At 46.4% G+C, this 20,439-nt stretch overlaps 5 protein-coding genes across 7 annotated transcripts; all 5 read right to left on the bottom strand.

Annotated features, from left to right (window-relative positions):
• Positions 1-705: 705 nt before the first annotated feature.
• Positions 706-3,553, bottom strand: zgc:77375 (uncharacterized protein LOC402927 homolog). Its single transcript, XM_053867912.1, has 9 exons — positions 3,271-3,553; positions 2,323-2,514; positions 2,145-2,257; positions 1,976-2,066; positions 1,876-1,909; positions 1,631-1,805; positions 1,374-1,550; positions 943-1,111; positions 706-873 (listed from the first exon to the last, which is right to left on the bottom strand). Exons 1-9 carry the CDS (start codon positions 3,325-3,327, stop codon positions 706-708), a joined length of 1,176 nt encoding a protein of 391 aa, XP_053723887.1. The 5' UTR covers positions 3,328-3,553.
• Positions 3,554-5,986: 2,433 nt separating this feature from the next.
• Positions 5,987-8,489, bottom strand: isy1 (ISY1 splicing factor homolog). Its single transcript, XM_053867185.1, has 11 exons — positions 8,387-8,489; positions 8,266-8,288; positions 7,696-7,747; positions 7,492-7,557; positions 7,375-7,417; positions 7,035-7,147; positions 6,849-6,966; positions 6,598-6,720; positions 6,419-6,513; positions 6,231-6,314; positions 5,987-6,165 (listed from the first exon to the last, which is right to left on the bottom strand). The coding sequence occupies exons 1-11, from the start codon at positions 8,387-8,389 to the stop codon at positions 6,058-6,060; spliced, it is 828 nt and encodes a 275-aa protein (XP_053723160.1). The 5' UTR covers positions 8,390-8,489; the 3' UTR covers positions 5,987-6,057.
• A 255-nt stretch (positions 8,490-8,744) lies between these two features.
• On the bottom strand, positions 8,745-15,539 carry LOC128760126 (RNA-binding protein 39-like). The gene is made up of 15 exons (XM_053867148.1): positions 15,436-15,539; positions 14,790-14,847; positions 12,238-12,284; positions 11,892-12,065; positions 11,765-11,818; positions 11,523-11,640; positions 11,304-11,456; positions 11,089-11,229; positions 10,956-11,021; positions 10,686-10,890; positions 10,539-10,625; positions 10,368-10,473; positions 9,255-9,360; positions 9,103-9,181; positions 8,745-9,031 (listed from the first exon to the last, which is right to left on the bottom strand). The coding sequence occupies exons 2-15, from the start codon at positions 14,838-14,840 to the stop codon at positions 8,928-8,930; spliced, it is 1,491 nt and encodes a 496-aa protein (XP_053723123.1). The 5' UTR covers positions 14,841-14,847; positions 15,436-15,539; the 3' UTR covers positions 8,745-8,927.
• A 465-nt stretch (positions 15,540-16,004) lies between these two features.
• tsen2 (TSEN2 tRNA splicing endonuclease subunit) lies at positions 16,005-18,558 on the bottom strand. 2 transcript variants are annotated; one of them, XM_053867164.1, is made up of 12 exons: positions 18,002-18,558; positions 17,854-17,920; positions 17,744-17,783; positions 17,506-17,616; positions 17,251-17,416; positions 17,120-17,179; positions 17,003-17,053; positions 16,788-16,932; positions 16,677-16,713; positions 16,491-16,602; positions 16,344-16,433; positions 16,005-16,273 (listed from the first exon to the last, which is right to left on the bottom strand). In XM_053867164.1, exons 1-12 carry the CDS (start codon positions 18,170-18,172, stop codon positions 16,214-16,216), a joined length of 1,110 nt encoding a protein of 369 aa, XP_053723139.1. In that variant the 5' UTR covers positions 18,173-18,558; the 3' UTR covers positions 16,005-16,213. The 2 variants fall into 2 exon arrangements, with proteins under 2 accessions (XP_053723139.1, XP_053723138.1); XM_053867163.1 differs by having other exon boundaries at positions 16,176-16,273; positions 17,506-17,685; positions 18,002-18,550.
• A 69-nt stretch (positions 18,559-18,627) lies between these two features.
• Positions 18,628-20,215, bottom strand: mkrn2os.2 (MKRN2 opposite strand, tandem duplicate 2). 2 transcript variants are annotated; one of them, XM_053867197.1, is made up of 5 exons: positions 20,025-20,215; positions 19,913-19,962; positions 19,802-19,846; positions 19,678-19,736; positions 18,628-19,614 (listed from the first exon to the last, which is right to left on the bottom strand). In XM_053867197.1, exons 1-5 carry the CDS (start codon positions 20,213-20,215, stop codon positions 19,390-19,392), a joined length of 570 nt encoding a protein of 189 aa, XP_053723172.1. In that variant the 3' UTR covers positions 18,628-19,389. The 2 variants fall into 2 exon arrangements, with proteins under 2 accessions (XP_053723172.1, XP_053723170.1); XM_053867195.1 differs by having other exon boundaries at positions 18,630-19,614; positions 19,678-19,846.
• Between the last annotated feature and the right edge of the window lie 224 nt (positions 20,216-20,439).

Genomic DNA, 20,439 nt, shown 5'->3' with positions numbered 1-20,439 from the left:
TTAAACTTCCTGACTCTGTTTTCCCAAATTTGATGGGATACTTTTTTCCCCTCTCTCCTCCAACAAAGCAGGTTTTGCACAACCCTGTGTCAGTTATCCCTTGCAACATACACAATCTGAATCTGCTGGCAAGCAAGTTTGCTTCAACTAACTCTTGAGTATTATGTTCGAAGTTCAAGCATTTCCCCTGTTAACTCCTGACGTGTGTCCTGCATCCTTTCGGGTTTCACCACATTGGTGAAATTGACCTCTGCAAAATTAGTTTTTTTTTTTCAGAAGTACTTTTCCCTGAATGTGGACAGGTGATGTACCACTTTATTTATTATTTCAGTATGACACATTGATATTAAGATAGTGGGCTGCATCCTATATACTGAATGTATGAGCAACAATAGTTGGTCTAGTGGGACAGTTGGGCAACAATTATCAAAACAGGCCTGTACAACACTAGTGGGAGGCGATGAACAATACAGTATCAATGATGTGTGCTGTATCATAGCAAATCCGGGAGGAGAGCGGCAGTAGGGAAATAATAGTGGGAGTAGAGAGACCACGACAGACAAGCCCAAGGTGAAAAGTTTCTGTTGCAGAGATTCATGAGTCTTGATCATGTGATCGTCACACGGTAGCACCTTCATTTTATTGAGAGCAGTGTAGTGCATAGCTTAATGAATGTCACATGACACATTCACACATGTGCTGAGGTCAGAGGTCGGCAAGCAGCAGGTCTACTGCAGCTTCCACATCTGTGACCACATGTCTGGGCTCCAGCAGCTCAGTGTCCAAGACCAGGTCTTTGTGTCCGTGGAAGACTGTTCCAGCGACATCGTGGCTGAGCAATAGGGAGTCAGGGTTGTAGACACCTGTGCACACCTGACGGCAAAAAAGAAGACTTTAACTGGCTTCACAGAACAGAAGGCCCACCCTGAAGGCTCCACCCACCAGAATGGAACGACACTCGGCTGTAGCCACAGCCGACTCCGTGTCAAAACCCACAGGCTTGGTTCCCGTTCCGCTGGAGGCCAGCCTGGACTGAGTGGTCTTGGTGGCACGGCAAGTCAGGGAGCGGTTGTAGAGATTAGCACCGAAGACATCAGTCATCATGTTGTCACTGCAAATATCAGGAAAAAAGGACAGGTTCAACTTTTTTTTTAAACTGTCAACGTGTTCAGATCCACGTGGGAAATTCCCAGGTGGATAAAATAAAATGTATCAGTCGAATCAAGCGGAAGGAACCAGAGCCTGCACACCTAAAGGTCCAGGCCAGGATCTGCAGTACTCCTCTAAGTACTGCTACTGTGACAATGTTGACAGTGGAGGGTTAGCGGGACCCTCTGCAGATGGTCCAACACTATCCAAATGTCTTGACTTACCCCACTGCGTAAATGGTGCTCACACTCTGGTTCTGATTCTGCTGTCTCAGCAGGTGCTCGGCGTACTGGTACGTAAGCAGGCTGGGTTTTCCCAGCAGGACCTCGTACTTGAGCTCAAGACCTGTGATTTTCCGGTAGACAGATTCCAGACACAGCAGGAAGATGCCATGGCCGAAACTGCATTAACAAAGAGGGAGACATGAAGGCATCATAGCTGGTCTGGTCACGATCTCTGAATCACTTCTGGAGGTGCCTACCGAGGAGACGGTGCCTCGGCCATCCACACCAGGTCCATGTTGCAGGCGAGAACTGGCAGCTGCTGCGGTGGCTGAGGCTCATAGGGCAAGTCGGGGCACCCGTTGGTCAGCAGGACGTCAATCAGAAGCTGGAGGTTCGTCTCCCACCGGATTGGTTCGCCAAACAATATGATCGCTACGATAAACATACATCATGGTCAGCAAAGTGAGTGGGTGTCAAGCCAAAAGATAAAGGTAAGACTCACCGTCAATCCTTGGAAACTTCTGCTGAGCGAGTGACTACCAAGAAACAGGGGAAATGATCACTACTCGTGGGTACCACTGACCTGAGGCTGCTTAACGTACTGATGGCTTGAAGCGCTTGTGCTCCACCATGTCCAGCAGGGGGTACTGTTCCTTCAGGTCTTCAATGGTAACGACATTCTTGAAGCCCAAACTGACAGAGCGTTAAGGTGTGACCACATGGCATCTTCAGTGACATCATCAGCGACATCTTGGGCGAGTCAGAGGATACGAGTGTGCGATGGCCACCACAGGTCCCTGCCCAGACACCAGTACTCGGTTGTCATGAAAACGACTCATCATCTGCAAAGGGCTGTGGGACAGAACCACCTGCTCTGGAGCGACCTACAGGGATCACACGACGAATCACAAACACCGAGCTACAAGTCAGTCATTGATGTCTGTCCCACCTGGACGTCCAGCAGGTGAGACAACTGTGCCGCCTTCTCCTGTGCTCGACAGCTTCCTGCATTGGTGACGAAAACCACGGGAAACTGCAGTTTGTTGTTTCTGTCCACAAGTTTACGAAAGGCTCGACGGGCTGCAGGGATCACTGACCCACCCCGGACCAGAACCCCATCCACGTCTAAGAGGAGCCCCACCTGTGAAGACATGAAATGTGTGGGAAGACTCCGATCGAAAAATACGAAATACAAACTAGACAAATACATCTAGAGCACAGAACTCACATCCACGAAAAACACTAATACACTTGATCAGAAACATGCACACACAAGAGATAAGCAAATACACCACAAATGCAACACACAAAACACACGGATATTCTACTAGCACAACAGAAGGAACACGATTACACAACAGAAACACACACACCACTAGTAAGACAGAAACACAACACACACAAATAGTCCAAAAACACATAAGAAAGACATAAATACACAGCAAACACAAGTGACACACAATAGAAAAAACATTTATACATACCAGAAATACACTCAAACACATCACTAGCATGATGGAAAGAAACACATACACTGAATACACTAAAATCAACAAAACTATATACAAGTTCACCACAAATACAGGACATAGACACCTCAGGAATATCCAAGACTAAGACTTATATCCAGCTACAGAAGAAAGAACATCTTCTTGAGGTCGATTCCATCCAGCCATCATATCAGTCCAACACCACTCTCAATGTTGAAGGCTGATCAGGAGAGCACTGCACGAAGCTCTGTTAGTAAACAGTCAGTGTGTTTCTCTGTCAACAGGTTTGGTCCAGGAAGACATGGATCCTCGTAGCTCCAGAATGTCAAAAGCATCTTCTATTGCTTCCAACAGAGACACACAAACACACTCGTCATGGAAGAAAGCTACATCCAAAGATCACTGACCTGTTTCCCGGCTGTACTTGCCCTCCGGGCCATTTGTAAGAGTCCCCTCGACCACATGATTTTTGACTCGGACTCTCTGACTCCTCTGCCTATATGGAGTCCTCAGAGGGCGGAGCTTGTCCATCAGCTTCTTGTCATCACACTATAGACACTCTTTCTCTGAGCTCATCCTGTGCCACCATGTGGTCCACGACTGTCACAGATGTTAGCATGGCACGGCACCATCTTAGTATTATTTAGCTTCAGACTTTCTGTTGTGCTTTTATAGCCTCACGGTCCTAAGTTCCTGTGAGTCTGTGGTTTCAAGTCCGGGTTCAGGTCGGACCTGTCTCTGGGTCTGGTCGTGTCCATCAGGTCTCTAGGCCGGGTACCGTCTGCATTCTGAGTCTCTTTGTCTCCACAAATGAGGAGCAGCTGACAAACGTCTCCTCTCTCATCACATCACATGACTGTCGCATGACTGTCCTCTAATCAGCTGATCTCGTGCATCTGAAGCTGCGACTTATCAACCAATCAGACCGTGATCCGGGCTTCGAGAAGAACCGTCATCTCTGATGGGGATCCAAGTGAAAGATGGGGATAAAAAATGAGCACCTCCAAGTCAGATTCTCAACATGTGAGCACGAGCAGTACGACCTTCAGACCAGACCACCGAGCACCAAAGCGGTGACTTTTATAGGGAGACATGACTGAGACCGAAGACCAGGCTCACCTGTCCTCAGCTCTCTGTATCCAGGGTCATTTGAACTCACTTAATTGTAATTTCTCATTTGAGGACTAACAAAGTGAATGTGTCTTTGTAAAGAGAGAATGGTAAATACATATCTGACATTGTGACTGACCACATCAATGACTCCAGGTTGCACAAAGCTGAGCGGGGATGAAGGTGTGTATCCATTATTTTCAAGTGTTGTGTTAGGGTGCTTCGGCTAAGAGAAATTCCAAAATACTGAACTTAGAAATGCATATTTTGAAGTTAAACGAGAACATTTGATGAGAGAGATATGTTTCTGAAGTTTGTTTTTTACTGTTTATTTATCAAATTTTACAAAGTGCAGGCATTACATTTGGAAAATTATACATACAATGGTTTATAACTTGTTTAGAAAAATACATAGAGAACAATAAAATAAGAATAAAATGCATACACAGTAAAAACAATGGGGATATTACAATAACTTATAATTGCGATAAGGTTGGATTTCTTTGCTGAAAAATGTTTTGTCCATTTTTTTGTGTACAACTCAGTTTTCAGTCTCAACAGAGAGGTCAAATCCTCCATCTGCTGTATTTCTTCAATGATGTCAGTCCAACTTTGGACATCAGGTCCATCATCCTTCGACCAGTTCCTTGTAATAGCTTTTTTGCGAGCATCAAGATTAAAAAAAAAAAAAATTGATCACTTTGTTGCACCTGTGAGTCCCAGCAAACATATCTGCGGGTCCTTAAGAATGTTACATTCACGTATCTCCTCAAGAATGTTTATAACATTGTCCCAGGTCCAAAATATATGAGAATGAGTAGCAGTCATGTGTCCACATTTTCTCCAGCATTGTTGTGGTTTTCCTAGTTGTTTGCCAGATTTAGCCAAGTTCCCCCCATTTTCTTGAAGCTGTAGTACTGTGTTGTGTATTGCACATTAAACACCATTCTCTTTCAGATATTGTGATATCCAGCTCTTGTTCCCTCTGGCACTTTAATACACAGTGTGTGTTTTTCTGTAAGGTCCTATATACTTTAGAGACTGTTTTTGTAGGCACTTCTTTATAAGCATCTACAAGCACCCGAACAATTTCATTTCCTTCAGGAGAGAGTTTGTGTCTAATGTCAGAGTTGAAAAAAAATCTTCATTGTCCAATTTGTTTCTGAAGTTTAATATGTTTAAGAATATGAGATTTATATTCAACCAGCTGGAAGTTATTTTCTGAATGTTCGTGACTAGTAGTGAGCTTACGATGCTTTATGAAACAGTGTCCTCATTTTCAGAGCTCCGGTAGTGGCGCTCTCGGTTTAAAAATGATGTGACGTTTCATTGAAATGATTGTCCAAATCAAAGAATTTGAGCAGAGTGCCACCTGGAGGTCTCTGAAAATGAAGGCACTGTTTCATGAAGCCTCATTAGCCCATCGATCCTTGTGACCTTCAGACATGAAATTCACACTTAAATATTCTGTTGCATCAGAAAAACAGACTGAGATCTGAGGGAAAAAGATGAGCTGATGTGTGCAGGGATCAATAGAACACTGCAAAACAGGCTGGCTTCATTGTAAAAGCGAGGATGTGCTCAGGAACACGTGGGATACTGGGAAAATAAGGTAATGATGTATTTGGGGATCAGAAAAAGGCATTGGTTTAGGGACTAGAAGATGAATGAAAAAGAGTGATCCTTCAAGGGACTTATGAAATATGAAATACATGAGAGGACATCATGGGTTCAAGCACAAAGAAAAAAAGAGATGATGTGTTCAAGGACTGGTTTAATATTTTTAAAAGTGATGATGCATTTAAGGACTTGAGGAATGCTGGAAAAGGAAAGAATGTGTCCAAACATTTAATGCGTCTGGGCAGTAGTGAAAAATATGAATATGCTGTTGGTGAGCTGAAATATAGCTGTGAACACTGAAATCATTGATGTGTTCAGGAACAGGCATGAAACTCTAATGGCGACATCAATGGTGCGCCATAGGACTTTAGACCAGACTCGGGACTCAAGACATGCACTCAAATAATAATAAGACTTTTATTACAAAATTGTAAATGACAAACACAGTCTTGCACCGGCACACATTACAGTCCCAGCAGAGTTCGAGCTTCTTGACTTTGAGCCTGAAGAGTCTCGCTGGCATAACGTTGTAGGAGCTCCATCTTCTTCCTCCGGACCAGAGCCTCCTCCACCTGACACACACAAACACAGGTGATTCAGGACTCGCTGGATCCGGGCAGGATGTCATGTGACTCACCTCTTTCTGTGATGGAACTGGGACATGGAAAAACGAGACCCCGTCCTCCTCTTCTGACTCCTCCCCTTTCTCTTCATCTTCAACCTAAGAAACCAGAGGCGGTTACCAGCCGCAGCCAATCGCGAGATCGATGAACCCGGGTCAAACTGGGTCTTCTTCCGACTCATAAGCAGGAGAAACAAACTTACTTCCACCTGGACGGTGTAGATGTTGTCATCTTCATCCTGTCTGTCCGGTAAAGACCCTCGGTCCGACCGCCACTTCTGGACCTCCTGTAGCACAGCTGCAAGGACACAAGGTGGATGATGCCATACAAGGACAACCGTGTGCGGTTACGACAACAAGGTAATTTGAGCTCAGGACTTACCCTGTTTCTCGTGCTGGCTCTCCAGCGGCAGCAGCACACCGTCATCTTCATCCCGATAACCGTAGTACTCTGCATCCACCTCCTTCATCAGCTCAGCTCTGGTCTTTCTCAGGTCTGGCGCCGCTGTGGGAAGAAGCATGGGTGAGGTCAGCGAGTGAGTGCCGTGACCGTCAGTTGCTCTCAGTCCACTTCTTCAGGGGTTAAAAATAACTCTTGATGTGACACTCAAGCCCCGTCCTCATGTCACTCACGTTCTTTCTCAAACAGCTCACGAACTCCAGGGAGATCTCTGGCAGCACCGAAGTATCGATAGCCCCGATTCCCAGGAACTTCCTTCCCTTCGTGGTCCAGCATCCTCGGCCCATACCTCTGATGCACCACCACACATGAATAAGAACACAGGCGCGCAGGAAATCTCTCGTGTCTGTCACACTCACCAGGTAGTCCCGCCCCCCCAGTTCTCGTATTCTGATTTCCCAGTGGCGTTTCTCTCTGAGCAGCTTGTTGATTTCATCGTTCAGATCACGAATTTTGAATTCTCCGAGGCCAGCTGAAGGAAAGACAGGTTGAAGACACACACACAAGTCATAAACAGGCCGCAGACAGACATGTCAGAGACAGACAGGTTGAGCGAGAGAGACAGAAAGACAGAGACCGAGATGGAGAGACAAACTTGGCACAGGCAGACAGGTGACAGACTTTCGAGTCCCGGAGAGAAGAGGAAACCGACAGACAGAAGGGTCACAGAGAGACAGTCAGGTGACATTATGCCCTCACCGTTCTGGATCTGAGCCACTTTCTTTGAGATTTCACTGATGATCTGAAACACACACACACACGCTTGGTGACATGACGGCACCTCTGATGACACTAGCATGAGTGAATAGTTGGTACCTGTCGCCGCCATTTGTCGGCTTTGGGAAGGTCGCTACAGTCCGACGCCAGGAACGGTCTCCTCTCCTGTTGACGGGTGAGAAAGAATATTTATCCAGAACATGAAGGACTTTTCGGCAGTCTTCTTCCTCCGCCCGGCAGACCTCACTGGGACACCAGAGTTGGACAACTGCAGCAACAACCTGCAGCTGAGCAGCTACTCACTTTGCACTTCCCTTCCTCCAGCTGGGCCTGTCGGAACCGGGCCAAGGCCGTCCTGAGACAACACAAAAGTTGTATTAATGGCGAGCAGGTTGAAAAAAGGTCATCAAGGGAGAACCGAACATCATGGTCATTAACAGACTTGCTCGTTCTCGATCATGCTCTTCTTTAACCCCCTCTAGGAACAATGTTGACCCACACATCTGTTAGTTTATGGCTCTTCACAACTTGCTTCCTCCTCTCTCCATCTCCCATTGATCCAGAAAGATGAGACAAACATTATATGGCAATAATGAAAATCAGGTGGAAATGAACGTCACAGAAGACTTTTCCTGATTCAAGCCGTCTGCCACCAGACTAGGACGGAAATCTCAAGTCATTTTGATGCAAGTGACAGGTCACTGATTCTATGAGTGTTCCATGTATTGGAATATGACAAACTCTCAGTCCCCGATCACTGTGGTAGCGATGTTTGAACCCCGTCAACAGCTGACTGTGGGGGTATGACCGCGCGAGAGGGACAATAAATAGATGTAGAGGTTGAAAACAAACTGAACAAACAAGCTCACTCACATGGCCTTTTCAGCATTTCGAGCCTGTAAAAGAAACAGACAATAGTAGTCAAACCACTTCTACTAGGTGGGTGCATTTTCCGATATTAGGAGACTAACTCGGCAGCCCAACATCTACTCACCATTTCGATTGCGGTCAGAAGATAAACAGTTTTGAAGTTCGAACACACGATCGTCGAATGAACGCGTCGAGAACACCAAAAGAAGTGTTTCCGGTGTGGTACTCCCGTGTCACGCGGGCGTCCTCTAGTGGCCAGGAGACGAAGGTTAGGCGATTTCGTTTGAGAACCAGTTGGTGATGCTCCAGATCAGCCACTAAACTCAGTGAGACTCACCGACTCCCGGTGAGAACGGCTTTAGCAGCTTAAGGCCACTTAAAAAAGCACATATTCAACAATGATAATGTTGGCACACAGCAAAGTTTTCAAACTCTAGACTATGACGTCACACTGAAAAAGAAAAATAAACACTTCGGAGCTTTCAAAATAAAGTTTAATCAGATCAAGTTCAAGTGTTGAATAGAAAACAAATGTTTCTTCATCACCTGCCTCCTAACAAGGTGAGACAAGCAGACAACAGGTCACTACCACTTCCTCTAGAACGAGCAACAGGAGACAGGAAGTGATCCTGGAGAAGTGATGTGTTCATAGACGACTTGGTGAGTCACCGGCGAGTGGGCGGGGCCAACAGCTGAGTGGCAGTGGCAGCACCGGGAAACAGCTTGTGGTACGTGGGGAGAGGGACGTATGCCGCAGTAATCATCTTACCTGGACAAAAGAGATGCTGACGTCAGAGCTGCTCTGTGATGGGAAGCTCACACACTCAAACCATGTCTCACCTGCAAAGTATCGCCCGTGAAGGGCATTCACCGCCGCCATGGCAACTGGGATTGTCGGACATTTGACGTACACGTTACCCTGGTAAAACAAAACGCTCAGACAGGTGGGTCACAGGGAAGCCAAGAGTGAACGGTCAAAGCTGCAACCTTACCTCAGGTGAGTTCTTATCGACATAAACATGCACCACGCCGCCATGTTTGTTACATTCCTCAATGACGTCATGTTGAATATCCACCTCCCATCCTGGAACCTCCTCCCTGAAACACACCCAATCAGTCAGCTGGATGCCCAGCGTGTTTCCGTGTGTGTGTGTATGTACATGTATTAATATTCTGGCAAGAGACACTCATCTTTTGAGGACATTATGCATTGTCCTGACATTTTGCCATGAAATGTCTAAATAACTGGGTCATTATAAGCAGTGTTGCCACAGTTACTTTGAATTTGAGTAATCAAATTACTCCCTCAAAAAGTCACTTAGTTACTTGACTGATTACAAGTTACTTGTCAAGTAACATTTGGCAGCCGACTACAACTCTCAATAAAACTCAGTATCTTTTATGTCAGTTTTGAGGTTGGAGTTTTTGGGGGTCCAGTGTTTTTCCGTGTTTGGGGTCATCTTTTTTAGCACAATCTCAGTTATATGAATGTACAGTCAATGTTTTACTTGACTGACATGACACATTCTAACCCATTGGAGCAAAAACCACACACAAAAAGTAACAAGAATGAAAAACAGAACAAAGTGATATATTGCCATTTATTTAATAAAATGTAGGAAATGCCCCATTTTTTTTCCTATAGCAGACACTAATTCAAAATAGTGGTTGTGTTTTCAGCCAGAAACATGCACCTCTTTCCTCACGCCTGTTATTTACTGCTGTGTAGCCGGCAGCTAGACACTTGAGCTGCCCGCGTGTTGAAAACGTGACTAGCGTGTCCCGCACATGACGTCATGCCCAAAGATGCAGTTGTAGAAAGCGAATGGTAATATTATATATCGCTTCCCGACAATGGCAACAATAGTAACGCACAGTGACTTAGACAAGTCACTTTAATTGGATTACTCATTACTGAAAAAGGTTGTGATATAAGAGTAATGCGTTACTGGCATCACTGATTATAACTGGGTTTAAGTTTGGTTCAGAGTCCTGGTTAAGGTTAGCCTTTTGTTTTGGAAGGGTAAGTGTGAGAGGCTGGGGAAAGCGCTATGGCAATGAGAAACCCTCACAAGGATAGAGATAGCATGTGTATATGTGTGTACCTCTGCGGGTGGAACATGTTGGTCAGCTGAAAACAGTGTGTGGCCAGAGGTTGAGACGGAAGATTCATAGGTCCAGAGTTCATACTGAGAGCAGGATTCATGGCAGCTGGAACACACAAACACATGAGCACATACCCCATATTCCTGGAATTGACCTCACTGCAGACATACCCGAAACAGCGGCCATCGCTCCGATGGCGATGGCACCACTCATCTGCAGCGCCTGCTGAGCGGCAGGGGGCATCTGCAGCCCGGTACCTGATCACAAGACTAGTCAGCACCACAGCCAGGGCTTGTCAGACTCCTCAAGGGTCTCACCCTCAGCCAGTCGGGCCATCAGCTGCAGTCGTCCAGTCGTTCCCAGGTCAATCCCGCTGCGGTCCAGCTCGTCGCTGTCCAGCAAGGAGGCTGCTGATGCCGGGTCGGTGCGCTCCGTCACATGACCCACCTTCATCGGTCGGCCAGCAAGCTCAAAGCCATTCAGCTGCTCCAGGGCATTTTTGGCGCACTCTGCGTCTGAAAACTGATAATGAGACTTTACAGAACCGGTCCAGTTAGGAGACAGACCCAGCCCCGGAGGCAACTCACTGTGATGAAGCCATAACCTTTCGAGCGACCCGTCTCACTGTCCATCATCAGCTGGATGTTCTCGATCTTTTGGAGGTGTCAAATGTCAGATAATGGAGATTGTTTAGCAAGGCAATGTGTGTGTGTTTCTTACACGACCAAATGGCTCAAAGATTCCTCGCAGCATCTCCTCTGTGATGTTGAAGTGCAATGACCCAATATACAATCTCATCGGACCTGTAGCTCCTTTCTGAAGGCTCAGTGCTGCTGCTGCTGCTGCCCGGTTCTTTTCCGCCTGAAGGAACACAAGGACGTGGTCAGAGAAAGGTAGGTAACGGAGGGTTGGGTCAGCAGGTGGAAGACGATCACCTGGGACGCCTGGACAATGATCGGCACTCCCAGCAATCTTTGACCAGTCAGTCCGATGGCCAGAGGGACTGAACTAGCTTCCACAAACTCGATGTAAGCAATGCCCTTTGACCTTCGAGAGTTCCTGTCTGAGATCATCCGGACGTCGCGAACCTGCAAGGAGACCATTAGTCGGTACAGCAACTCGAAACTGGCCTCTGCAAAGGGCCAAAGTTCTACCTTTCCCACAGCAGAGAAGAACTCCTCCAGGTCTCTGGGTCGGATCCGGGCAGCGAGCTGCATGCAGAAGACGGTCCGAGCATCCCTCTCTTCAGGAGTCAAGTTCCCGATCGGAAGTCTGATGACAACAACCGGACTGCGTTACCACAACCTGCTGGCTAGGGTGTGATTTCAGAACCAGTGTGACACGGTCCGTAAGGAACCAGTCTGTTATTTGAAAACCGATTTAACAGCGATCCCACCTGACCGGACTCTTCTCTCGTCTGACAGGACTTTTACTCCTGGAACGTCTGACGCTAGGCAGACACACAAAAACAAACATGAGCATCCCCTTCAACTCAGTCAAACAAAGGTTGTCAAATCACTCACATTTTGTGATGGTCCATATAGCGCCCCCCTCTGTCTCTGCTTCGACTGCGTCTGCGTTCCCGGCTGTGGCTACGACGCCGGTCTCGGCTGCGTTTGCGCTCTCGACTTCGACTTTTCTTCCGATCGCGGCTCCGGCTGCGCTTCCTGTCACGGCTGTGGCTTCGTCTTTTTTTTCTAGGCGCAACCCAGGACATGGAAGTAATGTAATGATCTCACTCTGCTGTACATTCAGTACACTTACTTGTTCCAATATGTCAGTAGCACAAGAGGAAATACAGTATCACACTTGGATGGTGTTGCAGTTGCTTTCCTCTGAGATGCTACTGTGACACAACTGTTGACATACCTCTTGAGACGCTCTTCTGGAACTTCTGGGCTGGCAGTCTTGTCCTCCTAAGCGGGTCGACAGAGAAGAGCATGAGGGGGCAGACGCAACATTCAGGTTTCAGAGAGGGGTAGGGGGGAGAGATCAGAACAAATATCAGTCAGGATGGATGAGAGTGGGCAGTCACTAGTCAGGACAAGTCAGTCTGGTGGTTTAACGGCTGATCCTCTTGCTTTTCTTCAGTGGGTCCTTTAGAATGCCCTGACAAAGACAGCAGTCCGGCTGAAAAAGAACCAGGACCGCTAAGGGGATAACTCAAGGATGCTGCTGGTGGGTCAAAGGTGGAGACGCTCCCATTGGTGCTCCTGCTGAAGGCTAACATGTCACACTAAGCAGTGCCAGAGTGATCCTGAGTCTTTCACTCTAGTTGCCCCACATTCTGCTTCCCCAAAACCCCCTCCTGTTCAGTCATGTTACCATGGGGACCACAGTAGAGCAATGCATGGTGGGGCTTTTACTACCTGCATGTCTGTGACACATCACACTGGCATTCAGGGAGTAGAGGTGAGAAATCGTTAGGCAAGTCTACAAAGAGAGATAGACCAGCATTTATTCATGACAGAGACACGCTGTCTTCATCATCATCATCATTGTCATCACAACCATCAGACAGACTCTACTGCTAAACACACTGAATGTAGGAGTCCAGGGATTTGAAAATCCATCTGGAGCCAAAGATAATCACAGCCATACTGATGAGTCTGTACTGCCACCTGCCATTCATGTGTTTTGGTAGTTTGAAAAAGTGGTGTGCTCAAAAGGCTGGCAGGATCCAGTCTCTGAGAGGACGCACTGTTGCTAAGCAAGATTGCTGGCACTAAAAGGTGAATTACATTTTTAGTTGAAGATGCCTGTTTCATGTCCTGGAGTTTATAGATGTTACCCCTTGGTCGTACCAGGTTTCATTCATACCTGCTGCAAAACAGTCAAGAGAGTACAGCGACTGTTTGTAAATGTGCCATAAAATCAGAGGTAAACTGAGTTGTAGTATCACGATCTGAGGCAGAAATGACAGGAGAGGGGTGCTGACCACAGCAGCAGAACCATGATCTGCATTTAACAGCTCTAAAGTTCTACTCAACTGCACATCTAGTCACTCACTGCCAAATATTGTCATACAAGCAATAGTGTTGTAGTCGAGACCATCTAACCCAAGACCAAGTTGAGACAGGGATCACCGCATACAGAGGCCAAGTCCAAGATCAAGACTTTGAGGGCCTGAGATCAAGTTGAGACCAGGATCAATGAGGGGAGTGAGACACCAAACTGAATACAAATTACAGAAGAGTAACTTTACGAGTCATATAGACACAAACATCTACTTCTTACAGCAAAAGAAACAGTCTACATTTTTCTTCAATAACTGAAATTTGATTAAATGAAATTGAAACAAACATGTATTGTGTTCAGTTTGGCCTTCAAAGTCTTGGTCATGCACGATAGCCTGACATCGGTCTTGAATCAGTCTTGGGTTAGATGGTCTCCATTACAACGCTAACAAGCGATTTGATCCTCGTTTCCTTCCCTCACTTTGCAATTTGTACGGAGCCCTGGAAGTGACATGCATGTGTTTATTTTTTTCGGATGTGACATGAATGACTTTTTTTTTTTTTTGCCCGAGATAACTATCTCGAAATAATTCTTATCTCGTGATAATGTGTATCTCGAGATAACAGTTACCTCGAGATCATTTTTATCTCAAGATACAATCGTAAATGTTAGCGCATTCGTAGCTGCCTCTCTGGCAAAGCATTTTGCATACGTCCTCCTGGAACCACAATGTCTCCCATGGCTTCGTGACTGTTCGTCAACATTGTCAGTCACTGTCTGCAAGTCTGTGCACTATTAACACCCTGATCAAGTGCTTTCTACTCAAAACAATACCACACGTGGCTAAGCTATACGTACTACGCGTCCCTGGAAGCGACATGCATGACTTTATTTTTTTTTTATCCTGAGATAAAAATTATAACTGTTATCTCGGAAGAAAAAAAAATAAAGTCATTCATGCCACATGTGGTATTATTTTGAGTAGAGGCCACTTGATCTGAGTGTTAAAAGAGCACAGACTTTGTCGTCGGCAATATTCTGACTTGCAGACAGCGAATGACGATGTTGACTTGCAGTTACAAAGCCATGGGAGACATAGTGGTTACAGGAAGTAATCGTTTCTTGAGCTAAAAATTATCTGGAGATGACTGTTATCACGGGCAAAAAATAAAAATGTCATGCATGTCTCATCTAAAAAAATAAACACATGCATGTCACTTCCAGGGCCCTGTAAATTTGACAACACAACATGATTAGATGAAAAACAATTCAACTTCTCCGCCTTGACAAAACAAACAAAACGAGCGAGAGATGGTGCCTTCGCACAATTTAACACGTCATTTTTTTTCTTCAATGGTCAGGAACCAACCACGTCATAACTTGCTGTGGAAGACAGCAGTGGGAGCAGCAGCAGAGTCTGACTGACGCGCACACATCCGCACACAGAGGAGACAGATGCCCACCTTTCTAAACGGAGCCTCCAACATCTCCTCGATGTCCAGGTCATCTGACATGATGCTTCTGCAGGACACACACACACACACAAGGAGAGAGTCTGTATCACAGGACGCTGAGAGAATGTTTTCAGTGACAGACGAAAGAAATTCAATCGGAAGCCAATTCTTTGGTTTCATTTTAAGCCTTGGAGAAATGTATGCGTTGTATACTTTCAAAGTGAGGTCAACTTTATGTTGTTTTTTTTCAATATGTGAAAAGCGTCAGGTGATGAAATTGGTAGTTATGTGAATTCGAGTAAACGGATCGATAGCGGGTTTTGAATGGACCTGCGTACCCAGCAGAAGAACTGACTGTCAACACAAACAAACTTGGTAATGGCTTGATAAAACTCAACCTCCGTTGTGAATTGCAGTTTCAATGATACAAATAAGCCCATTGTGATTCCATGCGAACAAGAAAAGACTCTCTTGATTTCACAGTTCTGTTGTTTTTATTAAAAGTATCTGGAAATGAAGACATAGTCGGAGCTAAAGGCTAACACCGATGCTAACACTGACGCTAGCGTATAGGTTTTATGCTGACCAATTTGGCAAGGGACGGGGGCAAATGCCTCGAGAGACGGAAGGTCACCGAGGGCCGGTTTGCGCTTACCCCACGTATACCTCGCACAACGTGGAAGAAAGTGTTCGTCTTGAGTCTGTCGGCCAGGCCCCGGATCCAGGCTGTGTTCCGCGGACTCAACGTGTTCTCGCGATAATCTCGCGATGAGAACGCCAGTGCAAGGTGTTTATTCAGGATGGGACAATTTGGACCCGCCAACATTTCGACCTACTCCAAGGTACATCTTAAGCAACTGAGATGCTGGACAATAATGCACGCGAGGTTTAATGAAATGATCTTAATGTGTGTTTTAGAGACAGGTTTGCGCGTGAAGGATACCTCATCTAGTCAGATCTAATATGGTCCAGGTCCTTTCCCACTCCTCAGGTGGTGGGCATGTGTGAGAGGGACAACTCCGGAGTGTGAGATTAACAGACTGATGCAGCGTCTTAGGTCGCGGTCATGGAGGAGAAAGAGCTGAGCCAAAAGTCAACAGTGAGCTTTGGTTGCTTACTTGCTTTTCATCCCTCAGAATGGGACCCAAATGACAATTCTTTTGATCCGTGGAAATATTCCAATAGCTCTTTCCTACAGAGAGACTGACAATAGAGTCACAGAAGAATACCTTTATTCATAACTGTGGGAGCCACAGTCATAACAATTCACATGGATAGAAAACTAAAGTGGAGCAAGACGGACAAGAGATTTTAGTGATGCTTCAGCCCATGAGCCAGCTGCGCACGAAACTCTTTATGGAGTCCATTTGGAATCATCCATGACTCCAGCATCACCTGATACACCCTCACGTGATCCAAAGTCAGTGATGTCATCAAAGGTCGTCCTGTTCTGCGCGCTCCTTGGAAGACACCCATCTGCTTATTACAACTTCCTGTAAGTGACATCATCATTAAGCACGGCTACTTGTTGTCACATGGTCGGTCGGTGGTGGTAGTAGTTACCTGAACTTTCAGCCGGCTCAAGCACATAGGTGAGTCAAGGTCTGCCTCCGACAGGTCAGCAGGGAAGATGACGTAACACAACAGGAGCTCCTGAAGCACACAGCCAACTTAATACACATGGGCCACAAAAGCACTTACTCACTGTACCTTGGAAACGTTAGCTGTGATTCTGCTGAGTGCTGCCAGAGTTCTCCATGAGAAGGAGCGCATCGTGGAGCCAGTGAACAAATGGTCCACCTTTTCCACCACCACTGAGTAGCTGCAGAGAGATCACATGTGTTTGTGTGATCTTCAGTAGCTGTGTGTGTTTGTGTGTGTGTGTGTGTGTGTTACCTCGCATGGTAGAACGGTGGACCTTTTCTGTACAACACTGCAACAAGACCATAGTGACAATGACGCAGCTGAAGGTGTGTTTATGCCTTCATGAGAGTGTGTGAGACTCACTGAGATCCACACCATACTTGGCTCCGCCCCCCATCTTGGCCACCCAGCCTTTACTGCGGAAGTGATGATAAACTGAATACAGGCAGACAAAGTCTTTGTCCAGGGAGCGAAAAGTCTGCCACAGCTGGATGACAGAAAGTGGCTCCTGCCAATCAGAGGACAATTCATTGGACCATGTGTTCCAGACAAGCATGACAGACCAACAAGACAGGTACCTGATGCAGGGAAACGGAGAGGCAGCCCAGGCTATAGACGAGAAAGAAGGCCTGCGGGTGACACACATGGGTGAGTTGTCTCCATACTGCACAGGAACATGACGCTGATCATGTCACCTCCACCAAGCTCAGTTGCAAGTAGTCCAGAAGTGTGATGGGGCACCGACGGACACAGACCTGCCCAGAACAATTAAGAAGACATAAGTTAACCCACACAACTTCAGAATAAATCAAACACAAACACACACCTCACTGTCAGAAGCCACCAGGACAAAGGTGGGATGTGGATCAGAAGGTTCATATTCTTCATTGTATGTACAGCCAGGTCTATCTTCCTGGTTGCTCTCACGTACGACCTCCTGCTCTCTGTCGGGTTCAGGTTCTCCCTCAGGTCTGAGATTCTGAGATTCCAAACTACAACACACACACATCGACTTTGACACATGAAGTTGCTGACACGCAAGTGTTGTTGGTGTCACACATACATTTCCTGTCACTTGTACCTGTTACTCAGCCTGCTTCGTTTTCTGCGACTGTCAGCGCCGTTAGTTGCCCCCGCCTCCTTTCTGTCGTCCCCCTTGGTCACTGGCTCGGACAGCTCATGCAAAACATCACTGGCAGCTTGTTCATCTAATCCTTGTGCTGACAGCCCTAACTTTGCCCACAGGAGCAGCTGCTCGTACCTGCAAGTAACAAGCTGGCTCAGTGAGACATCACCAAGATGCAGACCATTCCACTCACCTGGAGGGTGAGACGACAGGTAGGAGCTGACCTTTGTGTTCTGAAACAAGCCCAGAGGTCAGCTGCAGGCAGCCCTGTCAGCGATGGTGATGATGTTGGTAAAAACTCACCTTCCCATTGGTCAAAGACACAGAACTCTGGCTTGGACCGAGACAAAATCCCCTTACCAAAGAACCCCTGCAAAAAGAAAAGTAAATATACCCTTCAGACGGACAGGCCAAAACATCCAATGTTCAGTCCGTGGTCTAGCCGTGATACCTGGCTATAGATCCTGTGGATGTGCTCTTCTCCATACACCAGCACGTGATTGTGGAGCAGCTCCGCCTCAGCCGGTTTGTTCTGTCCATGCTCCACGTCCAAAGGAAACGGCGCGCGATACTCCTCGTAGATACGAACGCGTCGCCTCGGAGGTCGAAACTCTGCCTGCATAGCGTCGATGCTTCAGGGAGTCTGCATGCAGACCCGGTTCAGCGCGCCTGTTCTGCGGCAACACACTAAACTTTTACTGGAGCTCGCCGCGAATAACTTCCGCTAGAGTGAGGAATCTTCCTTCCGAGCGGCTGTCGATCAGTTCATTTTACTGTCTTGTTCTTCAACCTTTATAACAACTACTTCACAATCTTCAGCTACTGTAGCAGTTGCTACTTGTTCGTGTTTAATGCCAATGGGAAAGAAGCGTTATGGTACATTACCGCCACCAGCTGGTTTGGCGTGGTAGACCCCCGATGCAGGACATCAATAGAATCCCTTTCACTGTCACATTCCGTCTCCTGAGATGGTGCCTCGGTGCATCATAGCGTCTCTCATTTGACCGTCTTTGCAAAATTCAGCTTCACTTAACTTCCGTGATGTTCAACTCAAGTGAACTCTCCGTGATGCTCAGATCCACTTGAGACCACTGGCATAGTGGTCAACCTTAGGGATTTTCAAAGATATCATAATGAAAATAAAAACAAATCAACATTCATATTCAATTGCTATCATTTCTTTAAGCTTTTACTTTGAAATACTTCATGAGATTGAGTTCAAACTCCCTGGGTGTCTCCCACGGGAGTTGGAATTTTGGTATGTTTCCGTGTCTTTCACTTTGGAATCTGTATACCGTAATATTGTACTGTGGAATTGTAAAACTACATCTGTCATTCGAACATAGTGATAATGGTCATATGTGAATGATTTTCTGAATAAAGTAAATTGGGGATTGGTAACCCAATTGTCGCATTTTGTAATGCAAATGTGAGATTTTTTTTTCTTTTTTTCTGCTGTACGTGTTTTAGTAGTAGGTTGGTACTTCCCACTGAGCGTGAATGTGCGCTTTAGATCTGCAGTAAGTGTACGAGAGTACGTGTCTTTTTATTTGTCTACACAATATGCGTGTGACTGAAAATAACATTTAAATAGATGCTCATTTGCAGGAGCACACATTCATCCATATTCATTCATACACAGTACATATTCATCCAGCAAACACCTCTTCTCTCACCAGCATAATGAGGACATTTCAGTACATGTTCATTTTGGTTACAAGAGTCAATGCGTCATTATTCTGCAGTTTCACTGATCACAAACGTCTGTTCTCTTTAAAATTCAGAAGCAGTCATGACAAAATAACAATAAACTCAATATAGCATCCTCAACAAAGCAAATCACACAAACACAAACAAGCATCCTATCGTCTGTCCTCCAGGTAGTACTGGTGTGCGTGTAGGTGAGCATACAGACGCAGAAACTTTGAAACCCTTGTCATCCTGGGAAGTATGAAGGTCTGAATGAAGACCTCTTGGGACAGAGGTTGCCGACCCTCCGCTTGCATTACGCTGTTGATGAACTGAAGACAGAAGCTGAAGCAGTTGTGGTTGTCCGCGTGGAAGCTGAAGACACAGACCCATGTATGTTTTGTGTCTTTTCGTGTTCAAGTGTCGCAGAGTGCGTACCTGTGCCAAGTGGTATCCCACATCGGTTTGGACGAGAATGTCTGCAGGTACTGGTCCCACTGGGCCAGAAGCGAGAACCTGTCAGGTCGGACCAGAGGGATGCTAACACAGTGCTGCCACCCACTGGTGTCTCTTAGTACTCCGGCACAAGTGTAGTTGTAGACAACCCCTACACAAACGCACACACAGCGTCACATTATGCACCTAGTGGTAATTACTGTCGCTCATTACGTACCAGAGGTGTCCGAGATGCCAGTGTGGAGCTCAGAGGAATCGCTGAAGTCTCTGAAACACACACACAGTTAAGTGTTGCCAGGTCCTCTGCACTTCTAGATTTGACTGTCTACCTGTCCACGGCAGTGATGAGAAGGCAACAGGAACTTTTGTGTCCATCTGTGAAAGGTGGGGGGAGACTGACTGGTGCCTCCTGTAGGTGGTGACCTCCCACTTCTTCTCCACAGCTGGGACACTCAGCAGGAAGTTGGAAACAGAAAATATTGCTGTCACAGTGAGAGAAGCAGAGCACAGAACGCTCCATTGCTCCTCTTCACTTCCTCTTCTGACTTTGTTTCTTGTCCTGGTTGCCAGGCAACAGCTGGACTGACCTATCAGCTTTCACCTCTGAAATTGAGCTGGGATGCTCTGGTGACGAAGGTCAAGAGTTGACACCAGTCTGGGTCACGAAGTTGAAATCATCAACCTCGTCGAAAAACTAACGAGTGCATTGTCCGAACTAAAGACACTTCAGGTCTGACGCAGAGG

This window comes from Synchiropus splendidus, chromosome 6 (genome assembly GCF_027744825.2).
Source record: "Synchiropus splendidus isolate RoL2022-P1 chromosome 6, RoL_Sspl_1.0, whole genome shotgun sequence".
Classification (NCBI taxonomy): domain Eukaryota; kingdom Metazoa; phylum Chordata; class Actinopteri; order Syngnathiformes; family Callionymidae; genus Synchiropus; species Synchiropus splendidus.
Note: the sequence above shows the minus strand (reverse complement) of the source record. Positions and strands in the feature narration are given on the sequence as shown.